Source organism: Bufo gargarizans, chromosome 10 (genome assembly GCF_014858855.1).
Source record: "Bufo gargarizans isolate SCDJY-AF-19 chromosome 10, ASM1485885v1, whole genome shotgun sequence".
In the NCBI taxonomy this organism is placed as follows: Eukaryota; Metazoa; Chordata; class Amphibia; order Anura; family Bufonidae; genus Bufo; species Bufo gargarizans.
The window spans coordinates 86,359,876-86,380,646 of record NC_058089.1 but is presented as its reverse complement, the minus strand read 5'-3'; the positions used below and the strand labels follow the sequence as shown (position 1 = coordinate 86,380,646).

At 45.7% G+C, this 20,771-nt stretch overlaps 1 protein-coding gene across 7 annotated transcripts in view; it reads left to right on the top strand.

Annotated features, from left to right (window-relative positions):
- NFATC3 (nuclear factor of activated T cells 3) overlaps positions 1-20,771 on the top strand; it is a 154,907-nt gene that overhangs the window by 31,836 nt on the left and 102,300 nt on the right. For 4 of the 7 annotated variants that reach the window (XM_044269856.1, XM_044269858.1, XM_044269857.1 and 1 more), the window contains exons 2-4: positions 7,956-8,003; positions 14,444-15,551; positions 16,086-16,248. In XM_044269856.1, the coding sequence (XP_044125791.1) occupies positions 7,997-8,003; positions 14,444-15,551; positions 16,086-16,248 (1,278 nt within the window). In that variant the 5' untranslated portion in view covers positions 7,956-7,996. Of the gene's footprint in view, positions 1-7,955; positions 8,008-14,443; positions 15,552-16,085; positions 16,249-20,771 lie in introns of all 7 variants that reach the window. The other 3 variants (XM_044269853.1, XM_044269854.1, XM_044269860.1) reach the window with 2 other exon arrangements.

The window sequence follows — 20,771 nt, the reverse complement described above, 5'->3', positions numbered from 1 at the left end:
TAAACTGGTTAAGATCGGTATGCAGGGGATTCAATCTACCATGCCACTTGTGCAGGGGATGGGGGACTAGGTGCCCACCTTGCTCAGGGGCCCACCAGAGAATTCACTTGTTCTTCTGTGGGTCAGTCGGAAAGTGCCGGTTTTGATAAATCTTCCCCCATCGTTTCCTGTAAATGTTACAGGCAGCCCGCAGTATAGTGTAATCTATGCTGCTGGTCAGTCCCCAATGTAATTTAAAGGACATTTCCAGGATTCATATATTGATGATCTATCTTCAGGATAGGTCATCAAGAGCTGATCGGTGGAGGTCCGACTCTTGGCACCCCTGCTGATCAGCTGTTTGAAGGGGCAGCGGGGGTGCCAGGAGTCAGACCCCATCGGCCAGATATTGACCTATCCTAACGATAGGCCATTAATATCAAGGGTTTATGGTTTTCTGGATACAATTTTTTGAAGTCACACTATGTATTCTACTTCCGATCCTGGCTCTTTAACTTCCTTTTTGTTTGGACTTTTTCTGTCGGAGCCTCACACGTTACACTTAGCCAATGCAGTGCATTTCTGTGGGCATCTTTAGGTAGGCCTTTCAAGAGAACAATAGAGCTGTCATATTATTCAAATTTTACACCTTCTATTATAATGAGGATTACTTTTCAGATAACCTCTTCCCCTCTCAGCAGCAGTAAAGTGACAGTGCATTACCTGTCTATGTCGGAGGTCTTCTCATTTCTGTTGGCTGCTACAGAAGGGCAATATTTAGTATTTAATTTTCAATGGGACTGCCGAAGGGGGGGGGGGGGGGGGGCGCCCCTTTCTATGAATATTCAGTTTTAGAAAATACCCTTATTCCGAAGTGTCCGTTTTAAGTTAGTGTCCTCGGTGGACAGCCACTTTAAGCCAAGTGGACCTAAACCGCGAACAGACATGCGACATGGCTTCTAGCGGTGACCATCCGGTCACTGTACTCAGAAAGGTCATGTCTTTTCTTGGCGTAGTTGGGAGGCGGTCACCACGCATCTGCCACTGGAATACGTCGGAACATACGCTAACTGGTATGCCATATCTACACTATTATAACTTTCAGAGTTTATATTATCATTTTAGTTAGAGTAAAAACTGCCTTGTTGACATATTGTGTAGCGACGTGTTTTATTGGATTAATTTTATTGAGCTGTTGCTTATTAACCTTTGTACACATTATCAGTTAACTGAGCAGTTTTGATTTGTTAAGGTGAAGGTAGTTATGTATACACTTTGTCCCCTTTCCCTATCTCATTATTGTATTTGTACACAGTTTGCACAATTCAAATAGTTAAAGCAAATGTAAGACGTTTTGTGATATATCTTATTAGAGAAAAATGCCTCTTTCCATTCACCACCACTTTTGCTCTACCCCTCTAGAACTGATCATTCACCCACAATTCACATCTAAAAATCTGTCTTGAGAGGTGAGATTATGAGCTAACTAAGAGGTCAGGTTACATGCTTCCCATAGAAGTCTATGGAGGGGGGTGGGGAGAAGTGAGCTGCTGGAGGGAGACAGAGGCACGTACATATAGGGAGACTTCAGAAAGCTTTAGTAAGTTTCTCTCACCCCAGTGCTGAGTTCACAGGTAAATTGTTTGTGTAGTGTCTTCCATGCTGCTGCTTCTGAGGTGGATAAGGGCAATATCTCCTCTTCTATATGTGTGCAGTGTGTGGGAGACGACGTGCCAGCTCCTCCGTCCCATTCACTTGAATAGTACAGAGCAATTGTAGTTACACTCCGTCCATTGAAGTGAATAGGACGGCTGAGCAGGTAACCAGTGAAGAGAACACAGCACTGCGCTCATCAAACGGCTGATCGGCGAGACCGATCGTTGATCGACGGCGTTAGACTGATAGGAAAACCCCTCAATGAGCAGGCATGTTTGTTACTTAAAGGGGTTCTCAGGGCTTTTAATATTAATGACTTATCCTCAGAATAGGTCATCAATATCAGATCGTTTGGGTTCCAAAACCCGGCACCCCACCATCAGCTGTAATAAAGAGAAGGCGTACGTGTGTGTTGTCTCCTGTCTCTGGCAAGCGGGAAGAGAGACGTGCCTTTGCATGCCTTCCCTTCACACAGCTGATCGGCGGGGTGCTGGGTGTCGGACCCCCAACGATCTGATATTGATGACCAAGGATTTCTATACTTCCAAGACCCCTAACGTTTGGACAGAACATAATTTTTTTTTGTCAAGTTATGTTTTTGAATGGCGCTATTTTTGGACACATCATTTATTCATAATCTTTTGTTATTTTTGTTGGGGAGGGGAATAGAAAAAAGTACATGTTAACTTAATTCTAGGTTGTCTTCTCCTTTTGCATTGATAGACCATCCCACCCCCCACCCCCGCCGATCATGATGACGGAACTACCACAACTCTGTCTACTGTGTAGTGGACAGAGCTGGTTACTACAACTCTGTCTCCTTTCACGTCAGTGGGAGCAGCGCTGAGGTTACAAGCTACGTCCACATGCTGTGTAATGCCAATGCTATTCCTGAACAACTGGTGGACATGTGAGGCATCGGACCCCTGACAATCAAACACTGGTGGCCTTTCCTGAGGACAGGCCGTCAATATAAAAGGACTGGACACCCCCTTTAAAGAGGACCTTCCACCTCTCCTGAATTGCCTGCTGTAACCACTACTTGCATTCCCAGTTATCATTCTGGTACATCTTTTCTTATAACGCTATATTGTGCCAGTCCTCTGTTATTCCTGCTAGACGTTTCTCTAGTGATTTATAGATGTCACACTCTTATTTTAGTATGAAGCATTGTCAACAAGCCCAAAGTGTGTGCCAGCGTGGATGCAAAAAATAGCAATGGGTGCGCCTTATATTTACACCAGCGCCCTGCAACCTGTGACTCTCCAGCTGTTGGGAGACATCAAGTGCCTGCTTGACATGAAAGCTGTGGGACTGGTCTGCCATGCCTGAAGTTTTAATTTCACAACAGCTGGAGAGCAGGCTGAAACTTTAAAATAAATATATAGAAAAAGGAAAAAATTGGCAGCACCGAAAAATAGAATATGAAAACTGGATGGGTGCTATGTCCTGGGGCAGTTGCTTCAATGCATGTAGGGTTGTGGTCCTGGTCAAGACAATCTCCTGAACTCCAAACTGAATGTCAGAATGGGAAAGAAAGGTGGGCTACAACAGCAGAAGACCCCACCGGGTACCACTCATCTCCACTACAAATAGGAAAAAGAGGCTACAATTTGCACGAGCTCACCAAAATTGGGCTGTTGAAGACTGGAAAAATGTTGCCTGGTCTGATGAGTCTCAATTTCTGTTGAGACATTCAAATGGTAGAGTCCGAATTTGGCGTAAACAGAAGGAGAACATGTATCCATCATGCCTTGTTACCACTGTGCAGGCTGGTGGCGGTAGTGTAATGGTGTGGGGGATGTTTTCTGGGCACACTTTAGGCCCCTTAGTGCCAATTGGCCATCGTTTAAATGCCACGGGCTACCTGAGCAGTTCTGAAGGCAAAAGGGGGGTCCAACACCGTATTAGTATGGTATATATATGTAATGAAAAATGGCGGCACTGACTGCAAAGATGGAAAAAAATGGGTGCACGTTCCAGGGGAATCTACCTCTTACCCCAATCAATGAATCCAGAAAAAGGACGGCACTCCGGTCTAGAATAAGTGAATTAGTCTTTAATCAACCTTGCGGTACAACGTTTCGGCTCCAATACTGAGCCTTTCTCAAGCAGGTGCTTGAGAAAGGCTCAGTATTGGAGCCGAAACGTTGTACCGCAAGGTTGATTAAAGACTAATTCACTTATTCTAGACCGGAGTGCCGTCCTTTTTCTGGATTTTATATATATATATATATATATATATATATATATATATATATATATATATAATAATGGACAGCACTCCAAGATAATAAAATATCAAAAAATGTAAATGGCAGCAGCGACGTTTCGTCTCATCTAAAGAGCCGAAACGCCGCTGCTGCTATTTTGTTCCACATGGGTGAATACATTTTTTGATATTTTATTATCTTTGAGTGCTGATATAGCTAGATATCTATCTATTTTTATTTTATTTTTATATATTTTTTTAATTACGGGGCAGTTTGGTGACAGAGCCCTCTTCCTCTGAGAAACACAGATGCCTCGGTTGATATTTTTTCCTACATCAGATTTGCATCTGTAGGCATATACACTATAACTACATTTGGGAGACTTGATCATTTGTAGGCCAGATTGTGAAATAGCTTTTCTTATTTTCTATTGTCTAATTTTTGCTAGTTTCACACCAGCTTTAGAGACACCCGGCAGGCTGTTCCAGCAGAGAACAGGTTGCCGTAGTTCTCTGAATCTAGCATAGCCGAGAAAATGCCTATAATGGGGATCGGCAGAGATCTGGCCACTTTAAAGGGACACTGACAGGCCCAATTAGCATATTTAGGTATATATACGTCAGTACAGGTCTTATAAAGTCTATTAAAATGATCTAAGTATCCCCCCTGTCCACCTTATAAATACCGAAATATAAAGTTATATAACCTGCTTGTCCGGTCACCAATCTGCCCAAGGGGCGGCGTTTCATCACAAAATGCCCCCAGCCAGCCGCTCCCAACTGCCGTTCTGAAGCCCCGCCCAGCTCATCAATATTCACTTCGCTGGGCGGCAGCTACAACTCTCCCGACAGCAGAGGCTGCAGCACTTAAGTCCGGAGAGTTGTAGCCGTCGCCCAGCTATGGAAAGCTATGGAAATGTAAATAGAGTGATTCCCTGTCCCTTATGTTTGTCAATCCCTCATGACCACAGGGAGGGAGTACTCATTTTTAGGATCCCAGCGCTGGTACAGTTTCAGACCCTCCGCTATATGCATTTACCATGTACAGCGGAGAAGAACTGTGTGAAACGCATATTCTGTCGATGCGTTCCACTGCCGAGTCAGGCGCATGGGCAGTAGCAAGGAATAGGCGGACCGTAAGCCTGTGCGCTCCACGCCTGCGTTCCACCTACAGGAAGTGGACGCGGGCCGGACTGTGCAGGCAGACCCCCAAATATACTGTGCAGACAGACCCCCAAATATACTGTGCAGACAGCCCCCCTATATAATAGAACCTATATATGAGGACAATCAATCAAGAACCAATATGAGAATAGCTCCTGCAAAGGGTTAAAAGTGCTTTTGGCATGGATAGTCATACTTACCCTCGGCGCTTGCGCACTGGGATGTAATTTTTCCCTACCACCACATTGCGCAGGCGCGTATATCGTGTGGATTTTAATAAGTTAACCGCGCTTGCGCACTGACCCGTGATTTTTCCCTACCTCGGCTCCCCGACGCATGCGCAGGTTCCCGCTGTGCTGCTCAATTCAGCCGTGAGATTTTCAGTAGCGTGTCCTTTTGGGCATGCGCAGATGGTGAAACGTAAGGCACGCCGCCCGACGTCATCGCTAATGCGACAGGAAGTCTGATGGTAGGGAAATCTCACGAGGTAGGGCGCCCCATGTGATCCTAGCTTCCGGAAGCGATATTCAGGTGCCGCCCATCAATTCGCTGGGCGGCGGCTACAATTCTCCCGACTCAAGTGCCTGGCGCATGCGCATAAAGCAGAGGCTGCAGCACTTGAGTCCGGAGAGTTGTAGCCGCCGCCCAGCGAAGTGAATATTGATGAGCTGGGCGGGGCTTCAGAACGGCAGTTGGGAGCGGCTGGCTGGGCGCATTTTGTGATGAAACACCGCCCCTTGGGCAGATTGGTGACCGGACAAGCAGGTTATATAACTTTATATTTCGGTATTTATAAGGTGGACAGGGGGGATACTTTGATGATTTGAATAGACTTTATAAGACCTGTACTGACGTATATATACCTAAATATGCTAATTGGGCCTGTCAGTGTCCCTTTAAGACCTATATGTCAGAATTCAGCCAGACAAAAGCTGCATATACTTTTTTTTTTTTTTTTTTTTTTTTGGGCAGTTTTTCTTCTTCATATCGGCAATACTATACTATTAAAAATGAAATTCAAAATATTTTTTTCTGTAGCAGTCAGCACAGAGATACAACTCTTAAACGGATAAGGCTACTTTCACACTCGCGTTGTCATGGACGGATCCGTTCAGGTAATATAACCGTCTGCATCCATTCAGAACGGATCCGTTTGTATTATCTGTAACTTGGCCAATCCGTCTTGAACACCATTGAAAGTCAATGGGGGACGGATCTGTTTTCTGTCGTGCCAGATTGTGTCATAAAAAACGGATCAGTTTCATCAGACGGACACCAAAGCGGAATGGAGATGGAACAGAGGCAAACTGATGCATTCTGAGCGGATCCTTTTCCATTCAGAATGCATTACGGCAAAACTGGTCCGTTTTGAACCTCTTGTGAAAGCCCTGAACGGATCGCACAAACTGAAAGCCAAGGCGCTAGTGTGAAAGTAGCCTAAGTGATCTATTATTTAGTTTACTGCTGTTGCGAGGGAAAGATGTTATCTGTTGTTAAAATATTAGATTAGTAGGATTAGGATACCATATGACAGCTCTATTGTTCTCTTTAGGCCTAGATAAAGATGCCCACAGAAGAGCACTGCTCTTACCAGTGTAATGTTCTAATTGAGTCCCTCATCGCCTTTCCCTCTCTGGTCGGAGTGATAATGTCAAGTGATGCTATCTGCTGTGATAATAGTCCAAACAAAGAGGAAGTTAAAGAGCCAAGACAGGAAGTAGGAGACATGTAGTGACTTCAAAAAATTACATCTAGAAAATCATCCACCTGCTTTTTGTAAAATAAAAAAAATATATTTAATACAATATTTACATATAGGCTGTTAATATGTGAGAAAATAGTTTGATGGAAGTGTCCATTTGAAGGGTTTTTGGGGACCCAGCAGGTCCTGAAAACCCATTTTAATTACACATTTGACTCCTGTAGGATATGCTTACACTTCCAAAGCTTCTTGGATTGGCCTTCCGGGAACCCAATCGCATAACGCTACCCTTCTGAAAATCCAGCTTCTGCTGCCGTCAGATACTTCACCCGGTTTCTGGCCGGGGTTAGTTTCCATTCACACGTCCGTGTGTGTTTTGCGGGAATGGAATTGCAGACCCGGAAGTGCGGATCAGCAATTCCGGATCCGGGCAGCAAAATGCGGAACGAAATTGCGCACGTGTGAATGGACCCTTATGGTCAAGATGTCACTTTCGTTGTGGACATGGCCAGAACTATTCCTCCCTGGTGCATATGCAAACGCCTGAATCTACCTTTTCTGCGCATGTTTCAGGGGGAGGTCAGTTCTGACCACATCCACGGTGGAGGTGAAAAGGGGGACCACAGTTTCCTCCACAGGTGAAACAGCAGGGGGCACTACAAGGGAGCAGAATATAATGTATAGCAGAATGACCCGGCATTGCACATGTATATTTCATCTACGTCATGTAATGTGTGTGTGGTTAAGATATCCAGAGTTTTTTCCCCATAACAGTGACCTCCACGGGGCCCCACCCCCATAACAGTGACCTCCACGGGGCCCCACCCCCATAACAGTGACCTCCACGGGGCCCCACCCCCATAACAGTGACCTCCACGGGGCCCCACCCCCATAACAGTGACCTCCACGGGGCCCCACCCCCATAACAGTGACCTCCACGGGGCCCCACCCCCATAACAGTGACCTCCACAGCGTGAAGAAAAAAAGTTATTGTGTAAAACTGTGTTTATGTCAAGATTGATCTATCGGATACTTCTTTCATATACTATATATTGCAATAATCAATTGAAACTCTGTTCATTGCATAGTACTACTTGGCTCTGGATACCCCTTTTAGTATAAAGTACTGGGTGGTGTTTGCAGTGTTGAGGGCATTCTAGGATCCGTTTGATTTGGTTCTGCGGTTGCTTTGGGTTCTATGACTCATTTAAAAAAAAAAAAATCTATTTTGCATTCCTGCAGTTTTGACGAATTTATGAAGACATGTCTGTGTAGACCTAGGCATGTGTGGTAGGTATGAATTACTTATTTTACGTGTTGGGGGTCTGCCCGGGTTGTATGTATGTTGCCAAATTGGAATTTGCATGCAATATCTGCTTCAAATAACCAATGCAAAGTTGCATGAAGGATGTTGTGTTAATTGTATTTTTATAGACTTGTGCTATTGCTTAGTGAAAAAGGTGTCTTGTGTCTATCGCAGCATCTTTGTGAGCACTGGCTAGCTGTACACGTGTGAATGTTCTAATCACAATTTGTTATTTTATGCTTTATTTATTCTCCAAACCTTCTTCATCACAGTGCTGTGATTATCGATTTTTATGGTATTCTTGGGGCAGGATTGTTCACTTTTTGGGGTCTTTATATGTGTGTATCAGGGCCCCAGACTAAAAAATATATCAAGCAGCCATTGGCTCCTAACCTGAAAAATGTAGTCGCCAAATTTTAAAATGCATGTAATTATGGTATAATAAAAAAAAAAAAAAAAAACTTACCTTGTGTAGTTGCCCGTTTGTCTCTCCTTTTTATTCGTTCTTCTAACCCCATCAATCTTGATGCTCTTGAGGGGTTGTGCACTCAGTTCTATGACCTCAGACTAGCCAGATTCAAATTGCTTACCGGCCTTCCTTGATCCCTAGGTGCTGGGCCTTGGCTCATTCGCTTCCAGGCCTCCGCTGCTTGCCTTGGGCTTCTCCATGAAAACTTTAATCTTGATGCCGCTGCAGCCAATTACTGGCAACAGTGGTGATCTGCTTCCCTGTGCATCATATGATCCATTTAACATAACGTAAAGGAAGCAGTGATCAGTTATTGGCTGTAACAGCGTCAAACAGGATGTTTTCATGAAGGGACTCAAGACAAGCAACGGAGGCTGGGGAGAAAAGTCGGGACCCAGCACTGGGGATCAGGGAAGTATGATCACCAATTAAGGTCCTGCCAGTATCAGAAATTAGTGTATACAAACCCTTTAAGGAGTTTTTTTTTTTTTTTTTAAGGGGGTTTCAAACCGATGTTCTTCTATATGTGACACAGAATGGGTTAAAATAAACTATCCCCACTGCACTCCTTAAAAGGCAAATCACTTGAGAAGCGCCACTGCAACCAGTGACCACATCAGCAGGCATCAGCGCTCTCCATACATCGCCCCCCCCCCCCCCTCTACACAGCCAACTCTCTGTGCATCCCCCCCTCTACACAGCCAACTCTCTGTGCATCCCCCCCTCTACACAGCCAACTCTCTGTGCATCCCCCCCTCTACACAGCCAACTCTCTGTGCATCCCCTCCCTCTACACAAACCGCTCTCTGTGCATCCCCTCCCTCTACACAGACCGCTCTCTGTGCATCCCCTCCCTCTACACAGCCAACTCTCTGTGCATCCCTCCCTTCTACACAGCCAACTCTCTGTGCATCCCTCCCTTCTACACAGACAACTCTCTGTGCATCCCTCCCTTCTACACAGACCGCTCTCTGTGCATCCCTCCCTTCTACACAGACCGCTCTCTGTGCATCCCTCCCTTCTACACAGACCGCTCTCTGTGCATCCCTCCCTTCTACACAGACCGCTCTCTGTGCATCCCTCCCTTCTACACAGACCGCTCTCTGTGCATCCCTCCCTTCTACACAGACCGCTCTCTGTGCATCCCTCCCTTCTACACAGACCGCTCTCTGTGCATCCCTCCCTTCTACACAGACCGCTCTCTGTGCATCCCTCCCTTCTACACAGACCGCTCTCTGTGCATCCCTCCCTTCTACACAGACCGCTCTCTGTGCATCCCTCCCTTCTACACAGACCGCTCTCTGTGCATCCCTCCCTTCTACACAGACCGCTCTCTGTGCATCCCTCCCTTCTACACAGACCGCTCTCTGTGCATCCCTCCCTTCTACACAGACCGCTCTCTGTGCATCCCTCCCTTCTACACAGACCGCTCTCTGTGCATCCCTCCCTTCTACACAGACCGCTCTCTGTGCATCCCCTCCCTTCTACACAGACCGCTCTCTGTGCATCCCCTCCCTTCTACACAGACCGCTCTCTGTGCATCCCCTCCCTTCTACACAGACCGCTCTCTGTGCATCCCCTCCCTTCTACACAGACCGCTCTCTGTGCATCCCCTCCCTTCTACACAGACCGCTCTCTGTGTCTGTGCATCCCCTCCCTTCTACACAGACCGCTCTCTGTGCATCCCCCCCTCACAATCTGCTTCCTCTATATCTTTTTATCCCTTGTCCTCTTCACCCTAATAGAGATCTATTAGCCAATCGGAGCCCCGCGATTACACTGCTGGGGCTCCGATCAGAAGCTACCACTGCACCACCAAGGAGGGGATCCTGTGGTGGCCACTGCCACCAATGATTGTAACAATGGAGGGGGGGGGGGTGCACTGAGCATCCAATGACTATAATTAACACATTAATTTGAGTGTAGGCAGCGGGTGCCGGCAGCAGTATCGCATACCCAGCACCCGCCCTCTGACATGGCACTATGATCCCCGGCAATTAACCCCTCAGGTACGGCACATACCGGCATATCAGAGGGCGGGTGCAGGGTATGTGATACTGCTGCCGGCACACGCTGCCTACACTTAAATTAATGTGTTAATTATATCCATTAGTTGCGCAGTGGCCACAGTCCCTCCCCTCCTCCCTGCTATCAGTCCATTGGTGGCAGCGGTGCTGCTGAGGGAACATGGCGCGCGTTGAGAGCAGCGCTTGCTATGTTCTCAAACAGATACTAGGCTGCGCACACGACCGTATACCTTTTGCGAAACTGCAAAATATTAATGCTTTTAATGGGCCGTCGCTTTTTTTTTTTTTTTTTTTTGTGCAGACCCGTTGACTTGAATTGGTCCATTTATTTTTTTTATTATACATTTTTTGGGGAAAATTCAAGCAATTACATTACAGGCAGGAAAACACAAAAACTTTAATTCTCCCCAGATTCTAGTCCATTTAGCCTCAGTATTTCTTTGCTTATGTAAGATATTTACCTATCTCTTAGGCTCCATTCACACGTCCGCAGCTTGTTTTGTGGATCCGTGGATCCGCAAAACAAGGACACCGGCAATGTGCGTTCTGCATTTTGAGGACCGCACATCGCTGGCACTAATTGCGGACAAGAATGGGACATGTTCTATTTTTTTTTGGAAACGTAATTGCGGACCCGGAAGTGAGGGTCAGCAATTCTGTGGCTGGGCAGCACATTGTGCGGCCCCATAGAAATGAATGGGTCCGCAATTCCGTTCCAATTGCGGAAGTGTAAATGGGGCTTAAGGCTACTTTCACACTCATGTTCACAATCCGTTTGTATTATCTTTAACATAGCCAAGGCGGATTCGTCTTGAACACCGTTGAAAGTCCAATGGAGGACAGATCAGTTTTCTGTGGTGCCAGATTGTGTCGTAGAAAACAGATCCGTCCCCATTGACTTACATTGTGTATCAGAATGGATCAGTTTGGCTCAGTTTCTTCAGACGAACACCAAAACGCTGCAGGCAGCCTCCAAAGCGGGATGGTGACTGATCGGAGGCAAACTGATGCATTCTGAATGGAAAAGGATCCGCTCAGAATGCATTAGGGCAAAACGGATCCATTTTGGACCGCTTGTGAGAGCCCTGAACGGATCTCACAAACAGAAACCAAAACGCCAGTGTGAAAGTAGCCTGAATCATGTTAACAAGATTTAGCCATGTATTCATACTTGGAGCATTTCGCGAGAACCAAGCCCGTACTATCAGGAGTCTCGCTAAGAACATTATTTTAATCAAAAGGGTTCTTTTATATTTGACATCCCACCTTGGAGAGATCACGCAATGCCCAGCATTTCACCGTATATGGAATCGCAACTTTCCATTTATGTGTAATTTATGGATATGTTTTTTGCACTTTAAGTATACAACGTTCACCGTGCAGCATAAAAAGCGTGTTACTTTTATTCTTTGGGCCAGTGAGGTATGTATAGCCAAGGAGTATACGATGTGTGCTAATATCACTGGTGTCAGACTGTGACAGAGGGAAAGGGCATTACAAAATCTTTTCTTGATTTAAAAAAAAACTAAAAAAACCACTCTTTCTGGACCTTAAAACTAAAACCTTGAAACGAGTAAATTATTTTCGAAAGTTGCAAGATGGAGTCCATCCAGTGCGCAGGTGGTTAACTGTGCGATTGTTATTTTTTCCGTTAGGTTGAATGAGCAACTACTGTGTTACTATGGTGGAGGATTTGTAGTAACCAAGTTACTAGTTACACAAATTTTGCAACATTTCTCAAACTTTGCTCCGATGTATGTACGTCGCCCATTGACTCCTATAACATGGGTATAGGTTCTTTATGGGAGACCATTGTATTGTATATGATCGTTGACTATTCTATTCCTTATGTTACAAAAAGGATATCTTTTGCATACGATGGTTTTATGGGGACCTATGGATATGTTCGCCTCTTGTGTCAGGACTTTTTAAATACAAATATAGATCCAAAAATGAAATATCCACAATGAATTCTGTGCACCAGGACGTCTGCGTACGGATATTCATTAGGCATTCCACCCTTTTACAATGCAGAGTTAAAGGGCTTCTGTGACCCCCCCCCCCCCCCCCCCCAAAAGTCATATTTTTATTTTTTTTAGGGTAATTAAAATCCTTATACTGCGATTTTTCAATATATAGGGCTCTTACCCTTTTCTGTTGGCTAGTTTCTTTAAAAACGGCACAATTATAATATGTAAATTACCTCTCTACCAGCAAGTAGGGCGGTTACTTGCTGGTAGCCGCCGCATCCTCCTGCTGATTGACAGGGCCAGGGAGCGCTCTCCTCCTCCGACTGGCCCTGTCTGCAATTCAAATCCCCCGCCTGCACCTCATTCGGCGCAGGTGCTCTGAGAGAAGGACGCTCGCTTCCTCAGCACTTCCTCAGTGCGCCTGCGCCGATGACGTCTTCTCTCTGGGTTTAGAGGTGACGTAGTTACCGCCACGTTTTAGTGACGTACGTGACATGCCGAGTTGTTTATTCAGGACACTGTTGAGGTGTGCAAAGGTTAAATATCTGTCTGAGCCCTCTCATAGCAGCAGTTCTAAGGCCTGGTTCACACCTGCGTGTTTTACAGCGTGTACGAACGCGCTGTAAAACTCCCTACGCCCCAAGAAGTACAGGAGCTTCTTTGGGGAGTATTGTCGCGCGTTCTGTACATAAACACCTCTGTTTTTCATTGGACGCCTCTGTGGTCAATCGCAAGAACGCGCGTTTCCCATTTCCAAAAACGCTGTAATACCCCCCAAAAACGCACTTATCAAATGCGCTCAAGTGGGAACCAGGCCTAAAGGTTTTACATATTAGATAGACGTTGATTGGACAACCGTCTGGAGAACGATTGTTATGTAGATGAAGCCATAGACCTTTTAGTCCAGGTAATAGCCTGCATAGCACATCGGTACGGGCTATTAGCAGGGCAGATTCTCCATGGCACATGGTTCCTCTGCCTGTGCCCGCTCTGCCATCTAGGTCAGCCATGAGCTTTGGAGATCCTGCCTGTACAACGCTCAGTGCGACCTCAGTGAATCCATACTTGTATACACAGCAGAGTACAGGAGTAAGGAATCTAAAGAGCTGAAATTCAGGCTTCTGTTTTGCTAAGAAAAGTAGAAAAAAAATTAAAGCCTATTCCAAAAATGGAATTTTTAGGTTTAAATAAAGTTTAAGTTTGGTTACACTTTAAAATTGTAAATCGATGATCGGTCTCTGTCTTGAGCTGAACTGAAGTTATATTGACTGGAAAAACAACTTTTCAGTGACCGCACATGAAACCAACTAAATAAACCCTACACAGCAGAGCAAGTTTCCCACAGATGTCGGCCTTCAGTTTGCATACGTTATACACATATACAGTCGGAAGTCAGTGGTCTGTATTGGCCTTTTAGTTTCAGTATTCGGGAATCGCTCCTGTTTCGTTGGCACGTGGATGTGTCCTGTGTATTGACCTAATACATACCCAACCATCTGCTGTACTGGTGTAATAGAATGCACGTGGGAAGTATTTTAAATCCTTGTATTGGCCTAAATTGCATGTTTCTCTATTTTATGAATATGTTATAAAATGGAATCCCCCGTCAGAGCTGCCCATATCGATTGCTTGTCGCTGTCTGTTACACCATGTTTTTTTCTGTGTGGCCAAGAAATGCACGGCTAAAATCGTATGCATTTTATCAGCAAATTGATGCTATTCCTCAGCTAGCGCAGAAACCACGGTGGGTCATAGTAACGATGCAGTGATTGCACTGGTTTTGGCTGATGCTTATCCGATGCTCGTGGCTGCCCTTAGTCTGGTCCATTTTATGTATGATCTGTTTGCATGGTTATTTATGGTGCCTTCTGCTTGTCCTGATATGCTTCTCTCCTAAATCCAGTTTTGGATATTTAAGTGAATATGGTGATAAAATATACTCTTTCCTTTTATTTCAGATCTTCAGTCTGATGACAGTGCATCATTTTTTATCTTCAATGTAGACCAGCCTTTATCAGCAGTGAACCAGCCTATTTCCATCTCTCAGCATGGACCTCAACATCACTGCTCCACGCGCTCTCCTTCTTCCTGCTTCCAAGGTTATAAACCTTATGGCACCAATGAAATGCAGAATTTTAAGTACAGTCAGACTGGAGGTCCAAAGCCATTTGAATGTCCCAGCATTCAGATTACATCAATATCTCCTAACTGCCAGCAAGACGCTGAAACTGCAGAGGAACTCCACAACAATTGCTCAGAAAGTGAATACAATGAAAGACCATCCCGTGACCACCTCTACCTCCATCTTGAGCCGTCTTATAGGGAGCCATCATTAAGTCCAAGCCCTGGTAGCAGCATTTCCTCCAGGAGCTGGTTCTCAGATGCTTCATCTTGTGAATCTATTTCACACATCTATGATGATGTGGATTCAGAGCTCAATGAGGCTGCGGCACGATTCACTTTGGGTTCTCCATTAGCATCACCTAGCTGTTCTCCCAGAGGGTTTCCAGGGGATGAAACATGGCAGTTGGGCTATGGTGCATCTCTGTCTCCCAGACAGTCCCCATGCCACTCTCCCAGAACTAGCATTACTGATGAGAATTGGCTAAGCCCACGACCCACGTCTAGGCCTTCATCCAGGCCTACCTCTCCTTGTGGCAAGAGACGACACTCCAGTGCAGATATCTGCTATCAAAGCCCTGCTTCCCCTCATCACTCCCCTACACCATCTCCCAGTCATTCACCCAGGAGAAGTGTCACAGAGGATACCTGGATTGGTTTGTCATATTCTGCTCCTAGTGCTTCTCCATCCCAGTGCTTCCAGGAGACTGCTGTACCCTTAAAAACGAGAAAAACCTCTGAAGACCAAAGTGCCACATTGCTAGGAAACGTTGATGTTTGTGCTGAGGATCAAGGTAATTTATCACCAACCCGTGAGACGCCTACAGAGGATAATGCAGGTTCTCCCCATCTGCTCAAGAAGGACTCGTCTAATGATCAGTTTTTGTCTGTTCCTTCACATTTTACATGGAATAAACCAAAGTCTGGACACACTCCTATATTTCGGTAAGTACAAATGGATATTGCTGTATGTACACTGACTTTACCTATGTATACGTTTTTATTACCGTTTCCCTTTTAAAAAGCCCATTTCATGGGAAAATGTTTTATTTCTTCATATTTCAAGAGCTATAACTTTTTTATTTTTCATGGTGTGTGTGCTGTTTTTATTTTGGATTATATATGAATTGCTGATTACATTTTATTTTGGATAGAATGGGGAAAAAACTATGGTGGATTATTTTTTTAATTCGCAATACTCTAGAAAGAAATGCAAGTTTTTTCTTTTTTTTTTTCTTTCTTCTTCCCTGACTTTTGTTCTGAAGAAGGTATCATTTTACATGTACCATTTTGGGCTGTGAATAGTATTGTATACTTTTCAGTACCCTTTAAAAATTCTCCTTGGTGTTCTATTTCTTTTTCTCCTTTCCGACTTTGACGCGTTAGAACTTCTCTTGAGCTGTACACATAATATATGGCGTAGATGCTTTTTTCATTTGTGAACAGATGGCTTTACTAGGAAACCACTCTCTTCCGCAGGACTTCATCTCTGCCCCCATTAGACTGGCCCTTACCCAGCCATTATGGGCAGTGTGAACTGAAGGTGGAAGTACAGCCAAAGACCCATCATCGAGCACACTATGAAACCGAAGGTAGTCGTGGAGCTGTGAAAGCTTCTACTGGTGGTCATCCCGTTGTGAAGGTACAACAACATTTTAAAAATGCCAAAAGAACCTTAAAAAAATGCATAGACTTGCACACTAAAAATGGAGCGACTGTTAATGACTATGCTGAGTTGTTAATAACCTGCAGGTTCTTGTAACAAATCCTGTCGATTTCTTTCCAACTCATTCCTACCACAGAAACATCTGATGAATCTAGAACTAATGTCGCTGTTTCAATTAATTTTTTTTAATATAGTGTATGGACAGTGATATTAAACATTTTGTAACATACTTTATTAGGGAAATGTGACTCTTATTACTAGAAAACCGGGTGTAAATCAATGCTCTGAGTGTGGCTAAGGGGAGTCCATTGTCAGCATCCTGCTGAGCGCCGAAGACGACTATGGCTTTCAACCTACCTCTTATCACTATCCCAGTCCCTTCCTTACTATTTGTGTCTTATTGCGTTTTCTTCCCGCAGAATTATGGGCTTCCCGCAGAACACCTGCGCCGAAATTCCTCCAGCGGCCGTGTTGATTCTGCCCTCCAAACTTTTCAGTGGGAGCAGGCACTGAAGATCCCATCCCTTCTTGGGACAGTTGTGGCTTTAAACCACTGTCCCACTTTCTTTCATTGAAAAGAATAGGAGGCAGAAATGACGCGGCCAATGACGGAATTTCAGCATGGGCGTCTGTGCCAAAATTCCACAGTGAAAAAAAGCAATTGGGCCTACCGCTGCTGCGTTCCTGCTTATGTGACTAACTGCCGGCAGCTCTGTACATGGCTCTCTCGCTTGTGCTTTTCCTAAGCTGGTTGCACCCAGCTACCAGTCCAGAGATGTTCCTTGTCGTGCACATTCTCACTACAGAGGAAATGTTCTGGGTGCCTAGACAGGGAGTGGGTACTTCAGCTCACCCGCTGGGATATTGCAGAACATTCACTGCTGTCTTCACTCGGACAGAACTCTGATTTAGTACTGGGGATAAAAAAGTCCAGGACAGATATTGCAGATGTTGGTATTCACACATACAGGTGAAACTTGAAAAATTTGAATATTGTGCAAAGTTTACTTATTTCAGTAATGCAACTTAAAAGGTGAAACTAACACATGAGACTCATTGCATGCAACGCGAGATATTTCAAGCCTTTATTTGCTGTTACTTGGATGATTCTGGCTTACAGCTTATGAAACCCCAAAGTATCAATTTTGAGGTCCCCTTTGCTCAGGGGGTATGGATTAATTAGCTGACTAGAGTGTGACACTTTGAGCCTAGAATATTGAACCTTTTCACAAAATTCTAATTTTAAAGGGATTCTGTCACCTCGTTTTAGCTTATAGAGCTGCGGACATGCACGGCTAGATTGCCGCTAGCATGTCCGCAATATACCTGTCCCATAGCGCTGTGTCCTTTTATTGTGTTTAAAAAAAGATTTGATAGATATGTAAATGAGCCTGGTAAGGAGCCCAAGAAGGCGCTGTACTAACCGTTCTGGAGCCTAGCCATGCCCCCTGTGAAGGAGCCCAGCACCGCCTGCGTCCTCCGAATCTCCTCCTTGCTTACAGTTAGATCGCTGTAATCTCGCTCCTGCGCAGTTCCTTCTCCGAGGCTGATGCCAGCACAGGGAAGGAACACTATACCGGCACTGCGCATGCGTGAGCTCGTGCATCGCGAGATTACGGCAATCTAACTTTGAGCAAGGAGGAGATGTGGAGCAGGCGGTGCTGGGCTCCTTCACAGGGGGCCATGGCTGGGCTCCAAGAAGATTAGTACAGCCCCTTGGGCTCCTTACCAGGCTCATTTACATATCTACAAAATCATTTTTTAAACACAATAAAAGGACACAGCTTTATGGGACAGGTATATTGCAGACAGGCTAGCGGCGATCTAGTCGTGCATGTCCACATCACTATAGGGTAAAAAGAGGTGACAGAATCCCTTTTAAGCTGCATTAATGCAATTCCTTTTAATTTGCATTACTAAAATAAATGGACTTTTGCACGATATTCACATTTTTAGAGTTTCACCTTTACAGTTCCTGTGTCTGGGTTACCCTGTAAATGTGAAAGAAACTTCAGCGCAGGGATGAGCAAAATTATTGGAACTGGTGGCGCTTAAAAGGACCGGGAGAGGAGCAGGGTTACAGCCTTCTGTGCTATGTTACCTTATACTTACTGTCAGTGCTGAGCGCTGCAGTCCCGCTCCTCTCCCCGTCTTCTGCCTCTGGGCAGCATCTCCTGCAGGATTGAATGATGACTGAACTTCAGTTGCTGCCTGTAGTGGCATAGAGTAGTTGAGAAGGCAATGGTTCTCCCTGTTTTTGGCTCATTTGGCCATTATGACAGTGAGGTGGACAACTACTATTATTGAAATCACCAGGTCAGTATGTCAATGCTGATCCCAGAGTTGTGGTTGTGGCCTTGAGCGAGATCATTTGGTCTGTATGTGGCGATACCTATTTAGGGTACATTCACACGACAAAACAGCTTTTAGAAACGGGTAAAACAGTTTTTCATGGCCCTTTTGCAAAGTAAAATAAAAATATATACTACCTTCACCACAGGCATGCACATGGAAGCACTTGGTGCACACTTGGAGGTGGTGGGACCTGACGCTCTGTAGCCTCATAGACTGCAATGAATCTGAAAACTGTCACATGGCCATTTTGCCATTTGTGTGACTGTACCCTAAATAAGATATCAGTTCCCAATTACTGTAAGTATATACAGGCGAGTTACTAGGGCTACTTTCACACCTGCGCTTTCCCTTTCCGCTATTTATATCCGTCATAGGATCTCAATAGTGGAGGAAAACACTTCAGTTTTGTCCCCTATTCATTGTCAATGAGGGCAAAACTGAATGAAATGGAGAGCAGCAGAATGCATTCCGTTCCGTTTGGCTGCGTTCCCATGGCGGACACACAATCCCTGCTAACAGCGTTTTTCTGTCTTAAATGGGATGCGGAGCAAGACTGATCCGTCATGACACACAATGTAATTCAATGGTGCCGGATGCGTTTTCTCGGATACAAAAGTAAACTGGTCCATCCCCCATTGACTTACAATGGTTTTAGTGACTGATCTGTCATGGCCATTTTAGACCTAATACAACCAGATCTGTCCATAATAGATGCAGATGGTTGTATTTACATGATGGTGTGAAAGTAGCCTTAGGCTAGGTCTACACTACGACATTTGTCGCACTAATGTCGCGCGACAATTTTTATAATGGCAGTCTATGGTGTCGCACTGCAACATGCTGCGACTGCGATGCAACAGTTGCAGAAAATCCATTCGAGATGGATTTTTCTGCGACTGTTGCGTTGTAGCATGTTGCATGTAGCAGTGCGACACCATAGACTGCCATTATAAAAATTGTAGCGCGACATTGGTGCAACAAAATGTTGCGCTACAAATGTTGCAGTGTAGTTGTGCCCTATCTGTCGCGCGACTTATTGTCGTCATGTAGACCTAGCCTAAGTCACCTCTCAATAAACTGTTACAAAGAATCAGAAGATGAATTGAACTTCCAAAGTAGCAGTCTATACAAACACTGAATTCTGTGATGGCGTCTGATGGACCCCACTGTACGTCAAAGGGGGCTATTGAATGCTGTGACGTCGGCTATAAATGGTCACCATGATGCAGATGTGTACAGAGCTTAATGTTAAGGGGTTGTTCCATAAATATATTCTGCAGTTTTCAAGTCAGCACATAGATCTGAATACTTTTGTACATGTAATTAAAAAATTTGCATAGCCACTGAGTTATTTAATAAAATTTCAGTATAGCTCCACCTGCTCTGTTTTTTTTCTTCTTATTTCTTTGACCTGCTCACTGAGAGGGCCGCACATGCTCAGTTTCATCCCTGACAGGGAGAGCATGGGCACGCCCCCTTAGCTGTGAAAGGAAGAGCATGGGCACGCCCCCTTAGCTGTGACAGGGAGAGCATGAGCACGCCACCCTTAGCTGTGACAGGGAGAGCATGGGCACGCCCCCCTTAGCTGTGACAGGGAGAGCATGGGCACGCCCCCCCTTAGCTGTGACAGGGGGAGCATGGGCACGCCCCCCCTTAGCTGTGACAGGGGGAGCATGGGCACGCCCCCCCTTAGCTGGGACAGGGGGAGCATGGGCACGCCCCCCCTTAGCTGTGACAGGGGGAGCATGGGCACGCCCCCCCTTAGCTGTGACAGGGGGAGCATGGGCACGCCCCCCCTTAGCTGTGACAGGGGGAGCATGGGCACGCCCCCCCTTAGCTGCGACAGGGGGAGCATGGGCACGCCCCCCCTTAGCTGCGACAGGGGGAGCATGGGCACGCCCCCCCTTAGCTGCGACAGGGGGAGCATGGGCACGCCCCCCCTTAGCTGCGACAGGGGGAGCATGGGCACGCCCCCCCTTAGCTGCGACAGGGGGAGCATGGGCACGCCCCCCCTTAGCTGCGACAGGGGGAGCATGGGCACGCCCCCCCTTAGCTGCGACAGGGGGAGCATGGGCACGCCCCCCCTTAGCTGCGACAGGGGGAGCATGGGCACGCCCCCCCTTAGCTGCGACAGGGGGAGCATG